The 13,143-nt window shown below is 33.9% G+C and overlaps 1 protein-coding gene across 1 annotated transcript; it reads right to left on the reverse strand.

Annotated features, from left to right (window-relative positions):
- Positions 1 to 5,739: 5,739 nt before the first annotated feature.
- Positions 5,740 to 7,489, reverse strand: LOC134230706 (G-protein coupled receptor daf-38-like). The gene is given in 2 exon segments (XM_062712572.1): positions 5,740 to 6,438; positions 6,440 to 7,489. Coding segments are annotated over 2 exon segments (1,269 nt in total). The 5' UTR covers positions 7,462 to 7,489; the 3' UTR covers positions 5,740 to 6,191.
- Positions 7,490 to 13,143: the final 5,654 nt, after the last annotated feature.

Genomic DNA, 13,143 nt, shown 5'->3' on the forward strand with positions numbered 1-13,143 from the left:
AGCAAGGATTAAAATCAACTTTTTTAAAAACAATCCTTACTCAAATTTATGTTATTTCACTATACTGAAAATCCTTTAATTTTTAATCTATTAACAGAATGTTAACGTTTTGTTAGATAAAAAATCACGTCGTGTCATTCTGAAGGATCTCGAGAGTTTCATAGCAACATATAAAGCTTTCATCATCTGCATTTATTCCTGTGAAGATTCACAGATTCGCATATAAATTCATTTTTCAAAGGGTAAATATATCAGTTTCATTCAATTCTCTGGGAGGAAAATTTTGATAATAATATTCTTAACAATTTCTTACAGAGTTATAAAGCTAGTACCATATAGATTGATACAGATTAAATCTGTATCGATACATATTAACTAATTTTGCAATTTTAAAAAGCCGAATTATACTTTAAGGGGTTATACGAGGAATAGGGGGCTAACTGTCTCTCTTATCGTTCTCTTGACAGAATGCCTGTGTGTCATTTTTGTATGAGAATGTTCATAATGCCAATATGACCCTTTTCCCAACTTTTTTGATAATCACATAGTATCTTCCCATATCCATCCCCCAAAATCTTTTTAATGACAAAGGTATAGGTTTTTTTGAGATTTAAAAGAACAGGGATAACTTTTGCCTTATTTGGCCCTGCGAATTTCTAAAAAAAAAAACTGAAACTGCTTAACTTTTGTTAATAATTGCATTTGATATGATTTAGACCTTTTGTGATTGCATGTCTGGCTAGTCAAAACATTATGACGTCACGAAATGCGTCAATTTCTTTGTATTTTGAGAAAGTCTACAAGTACGGCCAATTTTTAAAACTATTTTTCAATATTTAATATAGATCGCAACCTCTGATCTAAAATAAACAACTGGTAAATGATAGAACTGTTTCTGAGAATTACAAGATATGTTTTAATTTTTAGATTAGAGGGTGCGCTCATATTATTTTTCTTCTCTGAAAGTAATGAAATATACATGTTTCCATAGGGTTAGGGTTAGATTTCAAGAACATTGCAATTACATAAAGTCTGATTTCCAAGACCTGCAGTTTAATGAGAAAATTTTTTAATAGGAAATGAAAGTACTAAGCCTCTACTTTATTTTGATGTTTTAAATGGAACATTAACTGTTAGTTTATGTTAATAAATTGGTTTAACTACAGGGCCGTTTTATGCATAAAGTGAACCAATCTCTTTCATTTTGCTTTTCACAATTTTTTTTATACGGGCTGTCAATCAATCTCCAATTTTTTTTATGAACTAAAACTTAGCAGAGGGAAAAATCAAAGATTTAGTATTCCCAAAAGAGTTTGAGTAAACCATGCTTATTTTTATAAATTTGAAAGCTATGACGAATTTTACAATATTATACTGTAACAACAATATTGAAAAAAGATTATAACATCTCCAATGTCAAGCATTTATGTAATGAATTATTGTGTAATATTCATAAAATATTAAAACTAGTCTATAATTGCACCAGAAAGAAATCATTTTAGTTATACTCCGTGAATGGACTGCTATATGCAATATCAAATAACATTTAACTTAAGTGTGTGTGGGTTATAACCGTTTTCAGTGTTACGCAATGGCATGAAACCAGCTGAATTGAAAATCAAAACCGAATTGAAAAACAAACTGCATTATTATTAAGGTTCAGATGATATTTTAAAGGTACTTGGACACAGATTTGAACTCAATATTTTCTGTATACTACACAGTAATATGACGAATGATATATTTTATTAGCATTTCACACAAAAATTAATTAAAAATCTTGTTTCATTTAAAAGTTATTAAAACTTCAAATTTTTTGGCGGGTTTGATTGACACATCCTTGCACTTTCACATATTTTAATTTTATTCTTAATCTTCAGAAAAATGGCAATCTTGTTGTGTTTTAATGAGACATATTAAAACTTTAATCCAGAAAAATAATTTTATTCGGAGTAGAAATGTTAGAAAGCAAAACGCCTTCACAAGTATCGTCATTTCGAGCTAAGTCGTGTTTGCAAATCGAGCACACTCGTGTTATGTACACAGTTTTTGTAAACAAGGCAGGAGTTCTGTTTTTGTTGATGTTTTGATTTCACCGAGTGCGTTCAATTGTCAAAGTCTGCTCACCACAACTGCACGGACTGAGAATATATTGTGTGTTTGTTTTGCTTTTGAACATGTCTACTCTGAATTTTCTGGATTATAGTATTAATATTTTTCATTCATACACAACATGATTGCCACTTTTTCCAAGTATTAAGATTAAAATTAAAATTTGTAAAAGTGCAAGGATTTGTCAATCAAACCCGCCAAAAATTTGAGGTTTTAATAACTTTTAAATGAAATAAGATTTTTAATTAATTTTTGTGTGAAATGCTATTAAAGTATATAAGTCGTCATATTATAGAGAAAATATTAACTTCAAATCAGTGTCCAAGTACCTTTAATGAATTATACAGGTATATTTATGACGACTACAAAAATGAGTAGACATTCTAACTGCTCTTCACCCACATATGCTTACCATCGAACCTTATGCAAAGAAATTTAAAAGAAAGATCAGTGAATTACTTTTACGAATGTTTTATTGTGCTTTTTCCGAGTTTATTGTGTAAATAAATATCTTCGTCTATACATGTGTATATTGTATTCCCCTTTTGGCATTTTTGGTATTTGATTCTTCTAAAGTTAAATGAAAACTGCAAGTCAGTCCTTGAAATGAACGGTATTTAATGTATTTCTATGAACTGCAGTTTGCGTATACAGTTGTCTGAAATGTGTCACTTCAAAGAATCCTAATATTTATTTCCTTGCATATTTCTAATGTTAAAATCTAATTTCAAAAGAATGAAGGCAATGAAAAGGAAATGTGCATTTTTATTCTCCTCTCCTTAGCTTAAAATAAAATAAATAAATAAAGCTAGCCTTTACCCGTTTTTCAGGCTTTACATTTAAATGTGTTTCAATACCTTAGAAGGCTTAGCAGGAAAAGACATTGTTTATCAGAAAATTAATTTTTTTTAACCAATCCTTTAGATGCCTTAAAAACAATTCTATGAAATTCTGTCAAAAAGTCATTTTACATAGTTTCATTGATTATGGCATGTCAAACGTTGCTATATTCGATAATCTTGTGATGTATATTCAAAATCTTGTGATGTATGTTCTAAATCTTGTGATGTACATTCAAAATCTTGTGATGCATGTTCTAAATCTTGTGATGTATGTTCAATATCTTGTGATGTATATTCGAAATCTTGTGATGTATATTCTATAATCTTGTGATGCATGTTCAATATCTTGTGATGTATATTCGAAATTTTGTGATGTATATTCTATAATCTTGTGATGTATATTCAATATCTTGTGATGTATATTCGAAATCTTGTGATGTGTATTCTATAATCTTGTGATACATGTTCAAAATCTTGTGATTTATATTTAATATCTTGTGATGTATGTTCAATAATCTTTTGATGTTTGTTCGATAATCTTGTGATGTATATTCGAAATCTTGTGATGTGTGTTCTACAATTTAGTGATGCGTGCAATAATATTGCATTATGGGTGATATGACGCAACAGTTTTATAAGAAAGTAAGGACAAATTTCATTGGTTAGAAATAACGAAAGTAGCTTGAGCGGCGATTGTTATCGTGATGCACACAACTTCGCAAGTATGAAATTGGCGAATTTAACCTTAAGTCCAAATTATAACTAATACTATAGTAAGACAGTATAGTGAAATGTATTGTTTTGGTACAGCATCACGAAGCACTAAGTCATAACGATTAACGTGAAAAGACAAACGGTGGCAGCATCAAAATGGCTATCTGCTGGAGAATAATGTTTTATCTTATTTCAGGTCCTCATATTGATATTATAGGGATTAATTGTACATTGATACGATTTGTTTAAATCATAAACGCCTTTAAGTTTAATATTATCATCATTATGAGATTGAAATAGACTTAGGTCAGATTTTGACCTTCTTGTACTTCGTCTATAAAACACAATGCTTTATATAGATAAATTTATTTCCAAGATAGCTTAAAAGTAGCACGAGCTTTGATTGATTACAGAGTCGGGAGTCAATTTTCGTCACGTTGACAACATTCAGACAGACAGCTAGACAAACAGACAGGACAAAAACAATATACCCCCAGGATCTTTCGATCCAGGGGCATAAATATAAAGCTAGTCCAAGAGCAAAAAATATACGTCAAACTCGGCATCCAAAGCTGGTCTATAAATCCCCAGCATTATATACACCATCCATAAGTTAATTTGGTTAAAATATGGCTAAATTGACTTTCTGGAAAATGTAGGTCAGATCCAGCATCGAAGCAAGTCTGGTAGTGTACATCCTTAGATACATCATTCATGCAAGTTTGGTCCAGATAGAGCTTATAGTTACATGGTAATGCCTAATGGACCTACTCCTGGAAAATAAAGGTCAGATCCAGTATCCAAAGCAGCAAGTCTGTAAGTGCCTTTCCCTAGATGGATTATCCATGCAAATTTGGTCCAGATAGAGCTTATAGTTATTTGGTAATAGACATGCTCCTAAAACTTTAACCTGTTAACTTATTTGGAAAATGTAGGTCAGACTAGCACCCAAAACAAGTCTGATAGTGTACATATCCCTAGATGCATCATCAATGCACTTTGGTCCAGGTAGGGCTACTTACTGTTACTTGGTAATGACTTGCTCTTAAAGTTCTTTTCTTGCACTTGTTAAATATATTATATTTTTAGGAAAAAGTCTGTCAAAAATGTTTTTATAAACTTTTAATAAAACATATCAATAATTTTTTAAAAACATTTAGTATAAGAAAATACAAACGCTCAGGTAAAAATGTATTACATGTATTATTTAGTATCAGATGAAATAATTATTAATAAATTTTTTTTATGGTACATAGATTAGCAACGTACTTAAAGCTGAACAAGATTCCTAAAAGGAATGTGGCCGCCATTTCTGTTCGGAGAATCGCTATACCTGCAGACCCCTATATAAAGGATAGGACTTGGTCACTGTTCAGTGTAATCAGTCAACACTGGTGTAGACGGACATATGCTATACAACACTCGGTATCGACAATAATAAGTTAATAACGTAACACTTTGTCTAATGCAGGAAAGTAAGATAACAAAGAAACTTTCAATTATAGTTGTACAGGTTAGTGCAGTATACAAACAATCACGGATACACATAACTGCAATAAAATGTAAACAAAGGTAATGCCAAATAACCAGCACAAACACAGGTCACCATTCCACGCCGAAACACGTGATAACAAGAGGCCCATGGGCCACATCGCTCACCTGAGCACTATGGCTGGGAAAAAGTAGAAATTGGATTATTATTGAATAGTGTATATCCAAAAGTAGTCCCATGACCAATCATGGCTTTGCTATTCTTGATAAGATGATTTTTAAAGAATTTTCCTATATATTTCTATGTAAAACTTTGGGCGGCCATCGTGGCCTACCCCAGAGGGTCACAATTTGAACAAACTTGAATCTATACTACCTGAGGATGCTTCCATATAAATATGATCAATTATGGCTTGTTATTCTTGAGAAGAAGATTTTTAAAGATTTTTCCTATATTCTTCTATGTAAAACTTTGGTCGGCCATTGTGGGCCCGCCCTACCCCCGGGGGTCATGATTTGAACATCTTTCCTGGCACAGTGGTTCTTGAGAAGAAGATTTTTAAATCATACCACCAAATTTTCATTAATTGCCAATTATCTCCCCTTGAATGAGGGCATGGCCCTTCATTTGAACAAACTTGAATCCTCTTCACCGAAGGATGCTTTGTGGCAAGTTTGGTTGAAATTGGCCCAGCGGTTCTTGAGAAGAAGTCGAAAATGTGAAAAGTTTACAGACAGACAGACGGGCAGACAGACAGACAGACGGACAGCTAGACAGACAGACGGACGCCGGACAAAATGTGATCAGAAAAGCTCAGGTGAGCTAAAAAGATAAATGGTTACTTTCTTGTATAAATATATTTTTCAACCACATCGTTCATTCAAACTAGCACTTTAAACCATATTCTGAGAAATACGCATTATACATGAAAATTGTTACAACAAAGAAGAAAAATTGGTCTTTTAAAAAACATATTGAGTGTGCGATGGCTAATTGAAGTGATACACATCTTGAGCACCATTGTTGTGAAATCACTTTTTAAACTGATTTTTAATTCTTGTACAAGCAATAGCCATTTTCTGACGAAAATCAGGGTTCATAAAACCATAGATGAAAGGATTTGCTAAGTTATAAATAAAGTACATGTAGAACAAAATCGTGTTAAACGGTACAACCTTTAGCTGTATTAGCCAAGCTGGTAGGAACGCCGCAATGAATACCAGAGCAACAACAGACAGCATCAGAGCTGTCTTGATGTTATTTACACGAATACGCTCGTTTTAGTCGAAAAGTAGATGTGGCATCCGATTTCCTGTGATTTTTCTTCTTCTTTGCTCTTGACTTGGGTGGAGTTTCATTACTGGGCGTTGTAGCCTGCGAACCTTCGTTATTTGGTTTTAACATGGGACTGTTCAAATTGGCATCCTTTTCAGTTGTTTCCTCGGTCACACGCGTGTTCTGCGTTTCTTGACTAACGTAAATAAAATCAGTATTTTCACTTTCACCAAGTTGTGTTTTACTGAATATGCAAGAGGGGAAAAATTCGGTTCTAAGTCGTCGTTGTCTGTGAGTAAGAATGAAGTGGTAAATAACAACATACAGGATGATTACCACAATGCCGCATGTCGCGTAAATTGATGCGTATATTGTATTATACACTGTGTAAAATGTTTCTCCTAACATCCGGGGGTTTCCGCAAAAAAGAACCTTATTTTGCAAATGTAGTTCTCGAAGCGCAAGTACCGCGGGGTGATCTGGTGAAAGCAATTCTGCAATGGCTTGTATTTCAAGTGTCAGATTTGTATGATATCTGTCCTTTAGTTCAATCAAACCAAAATTCAAGCAACTTACGAAGTCAATAATCAGGGCTAGAATGCTTAGAGAAAATACTATAACTTTGGCTCTAAACTTCGTCATAATCTGGATGAAAGGCTTACATATGCAGTAATAACGATCCACAGCAATTGCTACCATCAGAAACGCCGAAAAGGGTATAGTTGAGGTAAGCAGAAAATGATAGGCTTTACACAAAGGGTCGTAAGGCACCCTAAAAGCAACCATCTCCATAGCAGCTGTGGCAGGAATTGTAACCAGACAGGAAGTAAAATCGATTCCCGCCAAAGTTAATATGAATATCGTTGAAGTCATTTTTGGATTTAACATAGAAAAACCATATAAAACAAGGGCGTTGCCGGCAACTCCGATGACGGAGAAAATGATTAGCATCACAACAGCTGGGTTTTCATAATAGTCTTCGTTTATAGCCTCTCCGTCATCCGAAACCTCAGTCGTATTTGACATCTTGTTTTCACCTAAAAAAGAAAATTAAATTAATCTGACGTTTAGTATTAAAATACTGTAACTCGAAATATTTTCCAGTGTTTATACAAGCCAATGTTTGTTGTTTTTGTAGTGAGAGTACACCGGAGGTCTAACATGTAGTTTGAGAATGTACCCTTGTGATCTGTAAGGATTTACTAATAGAGCAGACGCTTTAACATCATCGGTATACATGTGATCAATCTGAGTGAAAAATTCACGAAAAAGGGCGTTCACATATAACAGATGAAAGTGCCAAAGAACGACTATGACTTCTTCTTTTCCTTCGTCCACTTTCCATATTCATGTAGAATACTTTAATATCTTCGTATTTCAGCTAACATGTTTTATTTCAATTCTGATTGGTTCTTAGTTTTTTAACTAAAGAATGAATGCACTTAAGTACGTCATTTGGAACCTTTTCGGCTACCCATTTTAAGCTTAACATTACAATATATCGCTAATTTAATCTATGATTAATGTGTAAGCATATGCTTTTGATATTTACATGTGTATTACTATAATTTTTTGTCATACCTTTTTCTATAACTACAGACAATCTAATCGAAAAGAACATGTAAAAGCCTGAAATTCCGGAAATTTGGACGGGACCACTTTCGAATCCAAGGTATCCGCAAATAGGCGGAGACATTTAAATCGCATGGATCTTGAATGTAAACATTAACACATATGATTTGTTTTAGCAGGAGAAGAGAGAGTTCATGTTATTTTTATGGTGCACAATTAAAAAATTGATTCTAATTTTTAGGGATGGGGTAGATGTCTCGCCCTGCAGACAATACAGAGGCGACATGAGCCTATACATGTACTTACTAATTACACTGTCAATACCAGAATGCTTTCAAAACACCTCTAATGAAAAATATAAAGTTAATTAAGAAACACATTTATTTAATCTTCAAACCCTATTAAAATTTGCTAAAAAATCTTCCATAGTTTGAAGTTGGAAGCACGATAGATATTGGCACAACTGAAACTTAAACACAATCAATGAAATGTTCAATAAAAGCGTCAGCATATCGAAAATTAGAATGTCACGTGAGTAAGGTGATTATGATATCAATCGTTGATGCTCGGTGACCGGTTAATTTAGTAGCTATCTCGACCCTTGTTTGGAGACATATTTATGCCCCCGTAAACGAAGTTTCGGGGGTATATAGTTTTTGTCGTGTCCGTCCGTCTGTCTGTCTGTCTGTCTGTCTCTCTGTCTGTCTGTTTGTCTGTTTGTCCGCAAAAACTTTAACCTTGCCTATAACTTTTGATTTAGTGGAGCTATGATATTCATATTTCACTTATGTATTCCTTGTGACAAGACCTTTCTTTGGGTACCACCAAATTTGACCTTTTGACCTTGACCTTGGAGTTTAACCCATTTTAACACAAAAATTTTGAACTTTTACTTTGGCCATATCTTTTGAACAATAGATACCAGGGCATTTATATTTGATATATATATTTTTTTGGAAAGACCTTTCATTGGATACCAACAAACTTGACCTCTTGACCTTGGAGATTTCCGTATCTATGAAAAAACTTTAACCTTGGCTATAACTTTTGAACATTAAGTACTAGGGCTTTCATACTTCACATATATAATCCTGATGAAAAGACCTTTTATTGGATATCAAGAACCTTGACCCTTTGACCTTGACCTTGGAGTTTGACCTACATTAAAATTACAACATTGAGCATAATAAGGGTTTGGACTCGGGCATTCATACTTCAAAAATTGAATTCTTGTTACAAGACCTTTCATTTGATATCAAGAACCTTGACTCTTTGACCTTGATCTTGGAGTTTGACCTACTTTTTACAATGTTTAACCTTGACCATAACTTTTGAACAGTAGGGGCCAGAGCTTTCATATTTCACAAGTGTAATCCTTGTGACAAGTCCTTTCACTGGATATCAAGAATCTTGACCCTTTGACCTTGATCTTAGAATTTGACCTACTTTTTACAAACTTTAACCTTGGCCATAACTTTTGAATAGTAAGGGCCAGCGCTTTCATATTTCCCATACGTAATCTTTGAGACAAGGCTTTTCTTTAGAACCCAACAACCTTGACCCTTTGGCCTTGATCCGGAGTTTATCCTATATTATAAAATGTTAACCTTGGTCATAACCCTGAAACAGGTGTAGCTAGCGTTTTATATTTCGCATTTCTTGTGAAAAGGCCTAACTTTGGTACCAACATATTTGATCTGCATTTGAGAAAGCTTCACCTTCGCTATGTTGCCATACGGGGGCATCAGTGTTTCACAAACACATCTTGTTTTTAAAATTAGATATGAGCCGCAACTTGGCCAACATTGTCCTTTGGATATGTTTTAGTTTAAATTAAAGTACACGTTCTGTGCAAATGAGACCAATGGCCAATTAAGTTGCGGCTCGATGTAAACAATGTCGTTGAAAACTGGTATGCATATGAAGATCAATAGAAATGTGAAAAAAATGTTAGACCCCCGTCTAACAAGAGGCCCATGGGTACTGTGGCTGGGAAAAAGTAGAAATTGGATTATTATTGAATAGTTTATATCCAAAAGTAGTCCCATGACCAATCATGGCTTTGCTTTTCTTGATAAGATGATTTTTAAAGAATTTTCCTATATATGTCTATGTAAAACTTTGATTGGCCATTGTGGCCCCGCCCTACCCCCGGGGGTCAATATTTGAACAAACTTGAATCTACACTACCTGAGGATGCTTCCATATAAATATGATCAATTATGGCTAATTTGTTATTCTTGAGAAGAATATATTTGAAGAATTTTCCTATATATTTCTATGTAAAACTTTGGTCGGCCATTGTGGGCCCGCCCTACCCCCGGGGGTCATGATTTGAACAAACTTGATTCAACACTACCTGAGGATGCTTCCATGAAAATATGATCAATTATGGCTTTGTAATTCTTGAGAAGAAGATTTTTAAAGAATTTTCCTATATATTTCTATGTAAAACTTTGGTCGGCCATTGTGGCCCCGCCCTACCCCCAGGGGTCATGATTTGAACAAACCTGAATCTACACTACCTGAGGATGTTTCCCCATAAGTTTCATCTTTCCTGGCACAGTGGTTCTTGAGAAGAAGATTTTTAAAAGATACCACCAAATTTCCATTAATTCCCAATAATCTCCCCTTGAATAAGGGCGTGACCCTTCATTTGAACAAACTTGAATCCCCTTTACCCAAGGATGCTTTGTAGAAAGTTTAGTTGAAATTGGCCCAGGTTCTTGAGAAGAAGTCGAAAATGTAAAAAGTTTACAACGACAACGACAGACAACGGACAAATTGTGATCAGAAAAGCTCACTTGAGCCTTTGGCTCAGGTGAGCTAATAAAGCAGTCTGGTGTAACGAATCTGAAAAGTATAACCTGGTGTTGATGTATCGTAGATAATGATATCGAAAAGGCGTATGCCTATGATTTACGAGTCGTGTTCAGCTTTAATTTAGCAAAACCTCTCATGCCAAAAATTCTAAATAACCCACCCCTCACATTTAACTTCAGTATGATTTGCTTAATCTATTCCAGTATATAAAAATAATTTGTATACATTTTAGAAAAAATCCAAACAATAGCATAATATTCACTGAGAAATTCTGTCTGCAACTTATTATTACTTCAAAATGTAAAATATGTTTCTTCATGCAATCATGAAAAAATAAGAGTAACTAGGGCTAATTGTAACGGGGGCCGTTACAGATGTTCCCCAAACGCTCCCCAACTCCCTTTTGGTGCCATATTCCATGTAAGTCTCATTAAATAAGACAAACTCTACGTATTTTAGTCTTTAACAACGTTTTCCCAGAAGTATACTAAGTGTATTTCAATTTTAGCATTGCACGCGTGCGCATGTGAATGCATGTGCTTAATGGCCGTATCATATTGTCTACACTTTCAATGTATTAAAATATACTCAATATTTAAGCATTTAATCCAAAAATATTAAAAAAACGCTCATTTAAATGTATTTTAATTTTTGCTCACTTCACGTGCACGCACGTGCATGCATGTGCATAATGACCATACCATCTTGTAGGAGTCCATTATGTCGATCTATGTTCTATATCCCATCCTGTTTGGTTGAAAACTAAGAAAGTTATAACCATTAAAAGTTTAAGACAATCAGATTGCAGCGCACGTGCAAGCACGTGATTTCATGAAAAATATTATACATCATATTGTAGGATATCTTAATGCATGGCTTTGTTTAAAATATCAAAGCATTTCGTCTAAAAACAAAAAAAGATATTAAGATTTTTGTTTCAGCCAATCAGAACAAAGTACACGTGCAAACACGTGCATGCATGTGCATATTGACCATACCCTCTTGTAGGAGTCTATTATGTCTGTCTATGCTCTAAATCCCATCCTGTTTGGTTGAAAAACAAGGGAGTTATAGCCATTTAAAGTTTTAGCCAATCAGATTGCAGCACACGTGCATGCGCGTGTTTTCATGATAATTGCTATATATCATATTCTAGAACATCCAAAAATATGCCCATGTTTTAAATTTCATAGCATTTCGTCAAAAAACAGAAAAGATATTGAAATTTTCGTTTCAGCCAATCAGAGTGAAGCACACGTGCATGCGCGTGAGTTCGTGCTAATTTGACAGTGTCACATTATCTACACTATTAATATATCTTTATATAATGAGTTTCAAATTATTTCATTAAAAAATGTAAAAGTTATAGCTATATTCAGTATATAAGTCATTTCACGTGTTGCACGCGCCAGCACGTGCATGCGTATGCGCGCAAAATGACCTTCGTTCCGCACACCTACACTACACACCTATTAACCCTAAAAATGTTTTAGCTCAGTTGGATGAACAGTTCCTGAGAACACTCGCGGACAAAAAAGTAACCGAGAAGAAATAAGAAGAAAAAAGAATAATAATAGTAAGAAACAGAGTAAAAACAATATGTTCCCAAACTCCGTTTGGGGAACATAATTAATGGAAAATGACAAAGCTACATGAGATACTGTGAATTGTCCATTCAGTTGTCTCTTAAAATATATAATGGTGTAACCTAACTTACAAAGAGCTAATCACACACAAGCAAAATACATGCACTGAGAGCTTGAAATGAAATATTTTTGACATCACATTAATGTCAAAACTGCAACTGCTAATAATGAAGCAACAATGAAAAAATGTACCAACTATACACATATAAAAAGAAAGACCCATTTGGGAAACATTGCTCACTTCAGCTCCTTGTTCTAGTTCGCACATTTATTCAAGTATATTTTAACTATAATAGGCAATTCCAAGTTTTTTTTCTATGTTTAGCATCTGCGGACAGATTGGTTTTTAGCTCATACATGTGAAATTGAAAACAATCACAAATTACTATTGACAAATACTAATCTTTAAGAAGCAATTTACTCTTTTGGGTTCAGCATCATTTAAAAAAAAAATTAAATGGTGTACCAAAAATTTTCTTTTGATAATCAAGTAGTTTGAATACAGTTACAATGCACAGAAAATTCTCAGTTGAAGATGAGAAATTTTATGGTTACAAAATTGTGCATTGTTTCACACAAAAAGATAGGTTTTTGATTTTAGTGTGGATGCTTAGACACAAAGAAAAAACTTGGAATGGCCCCTTATCTTTGTATTCTTCTAATGTGT

The sequence above is a fragment of the Saccostrea cucullata genome, unplaced genomic scaffold, assembly GCF_032062105.1.
Source record: "Saccostrea cucullata isolate Sc308-1 unplaced genomic scaffold, CSIRO_AGI_Scuc_v1 ctg782, whole genome shotgun sequence".
NCBI lineage: Eukaryota > Metazoa > Mollusca > Bivalvia > Ostreida > Ostreidae > Saccostrea > Saccostrea cuccullata.